Here is a 7,703-nt window from a genome sequence, read left to right as displayed (position 1 = left end):
GGTTGCGCAGGTGGCGGGAGGCACGCGGGGTGCTGGGGTTTGCACCTGTGTGGTCCCGGGGTGCACGTGAGAGTCGTCACCACCCATGCATGAGCCTGGGTGCACGTAGGGTGCATCCCCGGGGGCTGCAGGGGTGGGTGCGCGCGGCGTGGCGTGTGTGCGAGGGCACGGGGGGCCGAGCGGCGCCTAGGCCGGGGGTCTTTGCCGCCTGCCGGGTTGCGGGGGCTGGATGGGGGTCTGTGACCACCCCCCCCCCCCCCGCAGGATTGGGGTTCGCCAGTGGGACTCTGCTTGCCAGTCTTGGAACCGAGGTCGCGGTGTTACCCCCTGCGCCCAGGGGTCTATCGTGGAGAGGGAAACTGAGGCACGGAGCCTCCCCTGGCACAGTGGGCAAAGCTGGGTCCCTCGGCTCCCTTCTGGAGACCAGTACTCCCAGTGCGGGTGCTGAACTGGGCGGTCTCACCCGCAGTTTGGGGGTGCAGGAGGTGGGCTGGGGTGCAGGAGGCGGCGCACCAGCCCCAGTGGGTGCCAGTCCCGGCCGATGAGGGTGATGCACCGTTGCAGGACAGGGAACCCCCCGCGTCCCCGGTGTCCCCTGGGCTGGGGAGGGGGGAGCTGGCGCGTGGCGGAGGTTGGTGCCGAGGGCACCGTGCCCGGGTGTCCCCAGTCAATGGGCTTGTTGTGCCGGGCGCCTGTGCCGCCGGGTGCCAGCTGGGATCCCAGTAGTGGAAGCCACAGCAGAGGCTTCTCAGCTCCTGGGGATGCGCTTAGCCCCCTCCCAGCTGCCCCCCAGCACAGAGATGGCTGCAGTTTGGGGGGGCTGGGCAGGCGGTGGCCACAGCAAGAGGTTGCGGCAGGTCTTTCCTCTCTCACGCCGTGGCTTGCCGGCACAGCCAGCTGTTCTCCCTAGGGAACCTGCGGGCGGACAACAGCGCTGGGGTTGGGTGCCAGCCCCGCCAAGAAAGGGGAGCGAGCCCCAGGGTGCTGGTGGCACCCCACAGCAGAGCCCCGCAGGGGCTGGCAGCTGGGCAGCGGGTACGTTTGCCGAGCCAGAAGCTCCCCCCGCAGCGCCCATCGCCTTGGCGTCGTGCCTGTGGCCTTGGTTGGGGAGCGGAGAGCCGGATGTCTCCTCTCCCTCCCTCCCTCCCTGCTTCCTGGGGGGGAAACTGAGGCCCGGGAGCATTTCCCAAGGCCGGAGCGAGTTTCCATGGAAATGGGAGCGGGGGTCCGGGCTCCCAGCTGCCGGCACCCGCCGAACAAGGGAGAAAGCGGCACATTGATGGGAGCCCGGCCCCCTGGGCGCGCGTCCCAGCCCCGACTGAAAATAACCCCTCCCGGGGAGCTCTGCGCAGGCAGCCCGCTGGGACCAAACCCCGCTGCTGGCCGGGGGTCCCCAGAAAGCAGCTCCAGCCAGGAGGGGTGACCCCCAGTCCTGCCTGCTGCCACCACCCCCCCGCCCCGGCCCCGTTGCGTTGGGGAAGGGGAGGGCCGGCCGGGAAGATCGAGAGCAGGACGGAAGGAGGGGGAGAGCCACAGCCCGCGTCCGGCCGACGGACGCCCCGAGCCCCCCTGCCCGCTCCAGGGGGATATATGGGGTGACTGAACCCGGGGGGCGTCTCTGTAGCCAAGCTGACGGGGCTGCGGGTGCCCCGGCTGCGCTGAGCGGGCTCTGCTGCGGGACGCCGGCACCAGGGAAGGGACATCGCCGGTGCCAAGGGCCGACGGCGGGCAGCCAGGCAGGATGCGACGCTTCCAGGCTTTGCGCCGATCCTTCCCCTTCCTCACCCGCTTCCGCCTCTACCGAGTAAGTGCTGACCCCCACCCCGGGAGGACCCCACGCTGGCCGTCACCCGGCCCCTGTCCCCGTTGCCTGCGGGCAGGGGACCGGCCATCCTCGGCCAGCCGCGGGCGCGTGCCGAAGGCCGGCGGCTGCTTTTGCCCCGCGTGCCCCCGCGTGCCCCCATGCGCCCCCGTGCCCAGCTGCTTTGCCGCACCCGCCGTATTTTTAGCCCGGTGCCGAGGGCTGTAATTGCGGTGACGCGGCCGAGGGACCCGAGCGCGGGGGTCGAAGACGCCAGGGGCCACGTCGTCTCCCAGGGGAGAGGATGGAGGGAGCTGCCCTGCTGTGGGGCTGGCACGGGGGGGGTCCCACCTCCCCTCCAGCTCTCAGTCGTGGGAGGCAGAGCCGTGTCTTTTCTCGGAAAGGTGGCGAAGAAAGTAGGGGAAGAGCTGGGACAGCGGGCAGGGATGGGAAGCAGTGGGGGATGTGTTTGGGGGGGACATGGGGAACTGTGGGTGAGACCTGGCCCCATCCCCTCCCTCCCTGTGCCCTGGTACGGCTAGGGGGGTGATGCCAGCAGCACTTGGGGTACCCTGTGCCTCAGCCCTGGGACACCAGGACCCCCCGGAGACCCTGATGTCCCTGTCTGCCCCTTCCCTGTGGCTGCCTGGCAAGGTGCCACCACCTGTGACAGAGGACACCTGCCATGGGTCTGTGCCGCAGCTCGGCCAGGTGCGCGGGGATGCCAGGGTGCCAAGAGGCAGTGCCGAGGTGGCCTGTCCCCCTCCTGCCAGGCAAAGGGAGCGTGGCAGGCACGGTGCTGGGTGTGGGGTGCCCCCCTGTGCAGGCGCAGTGCCAGGCTGTGGGGTGCCCCTCGGCTGGGGGCCACCGCTGGGCATGTCCATGCCGTGCCCTGAGGCTCTGCCCCCTCCTGTGTCCTTGGCACCGCTGCCTGGGGACAGCCTGTGATGGAGCGGAGGGGTGGGCTGGAGTTTCTAAGGGCACGATAGGGCAGAGCAGGGGTCCCTGCCCGTCCCTGGGGGTCCTGCTGATGGGGTGCCTCTCCTAATCCCCCCGGGGAGCTGGGGATGGGCTCAGGAGATGAGTCCCGCTAGCATCCCTCACACCCTACCCAGGCAGCACCCCAGCCTTGGCTCTCAGCCCATGGGGGTGACTCCCCCAGGGGGGACAGGGCAGAAGGGAGTTGGGCAGGGTCCCCCCTAACCTGGCACGGTGTCCCAGCAGAGGCTGAGCTGTAGCATGCAGGCAGAGGAGGGGACGGACTGGCTGCTGGAGCTGCTCACCGAGCTGCAGCTGCAGCAGTACTTTCTGCGCATCCGGGATGAGCTCAATGTCACCCGCCTCTCCCACTTTGAGTACGTCAAAAATGAGGATCTGGAGAAGATCGGCATGGGACGCCCCGGTGCGTACATCCCCCCTGCCCCAAACCTCCCCCCGTACCCCTGGCTGGCTGCGCAGCATCTTTTGGAGAGCCCAGAGGAGCGTGCAGTCCATGGGGCTGGAGGGGATCCCCTATCCCATGCTGGGTCAGTGACAGTCACTGTGTCCTGCAGGCCAGCGGCGGCTGTGGGAGGCAGTGAAGCGGAGGAAAGCCATGTGCAAGCGGAAATCCTGGATGAGCAAGGTAGGGATGGGAGAGGAGCAGGTGTGGCAGGGAAATTGAGGCAGGCAGGAGGAGCTGGACCTCTCCCCATGCTTTTGGCTGGTGCCTGGCTCTCCCCATGCCACTGGTCCCTGGGGGCTGGCAGGGAGATGAGCAGAAGCCCCTGCCACGCATGCCCTGCCTGTGGCATGGCCCTGCCAGCATGTGCCCCAGTCCCATGCGGGCTCCTGGGTGACTTCCCGGCAAAGGATGGCCCTGCTGCCCCAGCCCTTTAGGAAATTCATTCCCCCCTGCATTATTTGCCTCTTTGCCAGGAAACTCATTTGCAGCTAACAAGCCACAGAGCCTGTGCATCTTGCCCCAGCCGGGTCTGTGGGCAGCAGTGCTGCCCGGCCCCGTGCCCACCTTGCGGCGAGGGGGCACAGCCTTCTGCATGCAGGCTAGGGGCATGCCGGGGCAGGGGACCTTGGGATGCTCACGTATGTATGCCCCAATGCCATCCCGTCCAAAGCTGGTACTGCTGCCAGCCTTGCACCCCCTGGCACCTTGCACCCCCAAAAGAGCAGGGTGCTTGTCAGCTGGGTGCTGGGTCGTGGCTTCTCCCCTGTGTGACTCATCTGGGCCAGGCCAGGGACGGGCTTTTAATAGAAGGCTACTCAGCCTCGCACCGAGCACAGAAATGCCACCTCCCACCCCGGCCACATGCCGGGCCCAGCCCCCGCACACCCCGCACAGGTCCTGGCTGCCGAGGCTGGGATGGACCCCATCCCATGGGGCACATCATCGGTCCTGGCACATCATCGGCCCCAGCTGGGGGAGAGGGAGGGAGAGCCTGTCAACCACATCCCCTCTGGGCTGGAGGTGGCAGCAGCGCATATTGCAAGGCCCACGTCGCTGCAGGGATGTGTCACCACACTTGGCCCAAGCTGGAGGTTTCTCTTGGCTTCGTGCCCAGGTACATCGTGTGGCTGCAGCCTGGCCAAGGAGTGCCCAGGGCCCTCTGGCTACCGGCCTGGTTTGCCAGGGCTGCTGTGAGACACACAAATCCTTCCCTCCGCGCGAATCACAGAGCAGAGCCTGTTCCTGCAGCCAGCCTGCCCTGGGTAATCACCAGTTAGGGGTCATCATTAGGTTCCAGAGTGTACAGCCCAAGCAGGGGATCATCCTGGCACTGCTCACTCGCAGACCCAAGGGCTTAGGGTGTCTCTGTGCCTGCGTTTCACCTGCCTCTGTGTCCCGCAGGTGTTCAGTGGGAAGCGCCCTGAGTCAGAGCTGCAGCCCCAGCCCCAGAGCACCTTCCGCAAGCCGCCCACACCACCGCCCCCCGAGGCCGGGGGTCAGCACTCCCTCACCTGCCTCGTGCGGGAGCGGGACCTCTCGCTCTTCGAGAAGCTGGGCGACGGCTCCTTCGGCGTCGTGCGTCGTGGCGAGTGGTGCACGCCCGCTGGCAAGACGGTGAGAGGCTGCTCGTGGTGGGCGGGAGCCAGGCAATGGGACCACCGGGGGGAAGATGCTTCGGGGCTCATCCCCGCTTTGGCCGTAGCTGAACGTGGCGGTGAAGTGCCTCAAGACGGATGTGCTGAGCCAGCCAGAGGCACTGGACGACTTCATCCGGGAGGTGAACGCCATGCACTCCCTGGACCACAGGAACCTCATCCGCCTCTATGGCGTGGTGCTCTCCCACCCCATGAAGATGGTGAGTGTCGGGGGATAGGGCTGACTCCAAAGCCGCCCCGTGGGGGGTCTTGTGTGATGGGGCGAGCAAAGCCAGGCTGGGTCTGTATGCCGAGTCCTCTGCTGGCATCCCCAGGAGGGCACAAGAAGGCTGGAAACCAGCCCAACCAGGGTGCCCCTGGCCTGACTGACCTGTTATCCCCTGCCCGTGGCCCAGGTGACAGAGCTGGCCCCGCTGGGCTCCCTCCTGGACCGCCTGCGGAAGAACCAGGGCCATTTCCTCATCTCCACCCTCTGCCAGTATGCCATCCAGGTGGCCAAGGGCATGGCCTACCTGGAGTCCAAGCGCTTCATCCACCGTGACTTGGCTGCCCGCAATATCCTGCTGGCCTCCAACGAGCTGGTCAAGATTGGGGACTTTGGGCTGATGCGGGCCCTGCCCAAAAATGACGACCACTATGTGATGCAGGAGCATCGCAAGGTTCCATTTGCCTGGTGAGCCCTGGGGAGGGGGGGACCTGGGGGTGCAGCACCCAGAACCTCCTGATGCTCACATCTTTTCCTGCGCAGGTGTGCTCCCGAGAGCCTGAAGACACGTACCTTCTCCCACGCCAGTGACACCTGGATGTTTGGGGTCACCCTCTGGGAGATGTTCACTTATGGGCAGGAGCCTTGGATTGGCCTCAATGGCAGCCAGGTGGGTGCACAAGAGGGACCTGCCCCCCCCCCAGCCTTGCCCTGGCAGTGCTGGGGGTGACCTGGGACCCCCTGATGGCACCCCATGCCCCGCAGATCCTGCACAAGATAGACAAGGAGGGTGAGCGGCTGCCACGGCCCGAGGACTGTCCCCAGGACATCTACAACGTCATGCTGCAGTGCTGGGCACACAAGCCCGAGGACCGACCCACCTTCGTGGCCCTGCGGGACTTCTTGGTGGAGGTGGGTGAGCAGGGAGGGGGACAGGGCCCCGACACCCCTTCCCACTGGCTCTGCTCGAGCGTGGGCAGAGTTAAGGCTATTGCCGAGGTGGGAGGTGACGCTGGGGAACTCAGGCCCGGCAGCCCTGCAGGCTGGGAGGTGGCAGGCGGTGACATGGTCATAGCAGGAGGACCCTGGGTGCTACCTTGCCCTCACCCACCCCAGCGGTCACAGCTGAGGAGGGGCTGGGAGCGGGATGCTGTCTCTTGCCCATTTTGGGGGCTCCCCTGCCCTGCATGGGACTGGGCCTGGCCTCAAAATGGGGCAGGGATGGACGTGGGGGGCTGCGTCCCCTGTCCTCACCCCCTTTCCCCCCAGGCCCAGCCCACCGACATGAGGGCGCTGCAGGACTTTGAGGAACCCGATAAGCTGCACATCCAGATGAACGACATCATCACGGTCATCGAGGGCAGGTACTGCACGGGAGGGGTGGCAGGTATTCCATGGGGGGGCACAGACCAGCTGCCAGCTTCAGGGCTGCCAGCCTGCATGGGGACAGGGGACCCCAGGAACGGGGAGACTGTGGGCACTGGCAGAGCTGTGGGGAGCAGGGATGGGGACGGGGGGCTCTGTCCCCCCAAAGCACACCTGGCTGCGTACGCCACAGGCTGGCAGAGCTGCCCTGGCTCCCCTGAGAGGTGTGTGATCCCCCAGGCAGCACAGCACCGTGAGGCCACCCTAGTGCGGGGTCGGGGGGCACGGCCGTGCCTGTGGGCAGCGCAGCCTTGCCCGTACTGCCCGCACCGTCCACCCCCACTGACTCACCCCACTGTGCCTGTGGGTTCGCCCCAGCCTTGCCCTGGGGAAACCGCACACCCCAGGGCTGCTCCTCGCTGATGGTAGTGGGGATGTGCCGTTGTCACCGGCCCAGGAGAGGCACTGGGGGACTTGGTATCACAGTGCCATGACCTGTCACCCCCTGCACCGTGGGCTTCGCTCCTTGGTCCCTGCCGGCCGCACTGGGGCACGGCCACCCTCCTCCACTGCTCCACCTTTGGTCCCTGCATCCCCATCCCAGGACGTGCCTGTCCCCCTCCAGCTCGGGCACAGCAGGGAACCCCCTAAAGGAGCTCAGTGTCCCTTTGCCCCACTGGCACACGGGAGGCCGGCTCCCCCCCAGCCACGGGGGGATGAGGAGGAAGGCTCTGTCCTTCCCCTCCCGGGGCCGGCTCCCTGCCGTTAGTCACGGCCCGGAGGTGAATCAGGCCGGATTTGTGTGTCTGCAGGGACCGGCTTTCTCCCCGGCCGCCGCCGCCAGGGATGACTCTTGCCCAGGGTCTGGCGGTTTAATTGCAGGGAGGGGAGGGGAAGGGAAGGGAAGCGGCGTCGGCGGAGGGAGGGAAGGAAGGAGGGAGGGAGGGAGGGAAGGAGCGGCGGAGGGCGGCGCGGCCGCGCCAGTGCGCCTACATCGTCCCCGCTGCCGCATCACGGCCGGGCTGGGGGTCCCGCTCCCGCGCCCCCCCGCCCCGCCGCCGGCCCCAGGTGAACCGCGGGAGGGTGGCGGGAGCGGGACGGGGGGAGACGTGGCGGTGCCGATGGGTCGGGAGCGCGGTGGAGCCGGGGCGCAGACTCCCCTGCCTCAGTTTCCCCGGGGGATGCCGCTCCTCGGTGGGTCCCCGGGTGGGCACGTTTTGGGGGTGCTGGGTC

The 7,703-nt window shown here is 67.6% G+C and overlaps 1 protein-coding gene across 1 annotated transcript in view; it reads left to right on the top strand.

Moving 5' to 3' along the window:
* The window catches only part of TNK2 (tyrosine kinase, non-receptor, 2), a 17,996-nt gene that overhangs the window by 3,824 nt on the left and 6,469 nt on the right, over positions 1–7,703 (top strand). Inside the window, exons 2-9 of the mRNA XM_010573051.1 lie at positions 3,026–3,203; positions 3,355–3,425; positions 4,647–4,859; positions 4,948–5,100; positions 5,296–5,573; positions 5,649–5,775; positions 5,871–6,017; positions 6,375–6,469. Coding sequence (XP_010571353.1) covers positions 3,041–3,203; positions 3,355–3,425; positions 4,647–4,859; positions 4,948–5,100; positions 5,296–5,573; positions 5,649–5,775; positions 5,871–6,017; positions 6,375–6,469 — 1,247 coding nt within the window. The 5' untranslated portion in view covers positions 3,026–3,040. The remainder of the gene's footprint in view (positions 1–3,025; positions 3,204–3,354; positions 3,426–4,646; positions 4,860–4,947; positions 5,101–5,295; positions 5,574–5,648; positions 5,776–5,870; positions 6,018–6,374; positions 6,470–7,703) is intronic.

Source organism: Haliaeetus leucocephalus, unplaced genomic scaffold (genome assembly GCF_000737465.1).
Source record: "Haliaeetus leucocephalus isolate CR32 unplaced genomic scaffold, Haliaeetus_leucocephalus-4.0 Scaffold362, whole genome shotgun sequence".
NCBI classification, from domain to species: domain Eukaryota; kingdom Metazoa; phylum Chordata; class Aves; order Accipitriformes; family Accipitridae; genus Haliaeetus; species Haliaeetus leucocephalus.
The sequence above is the reverse complement of the archived record's forward strand: the minus strand, read 5'-3'. Positions and strand labels throughout refer to the sequence as shown.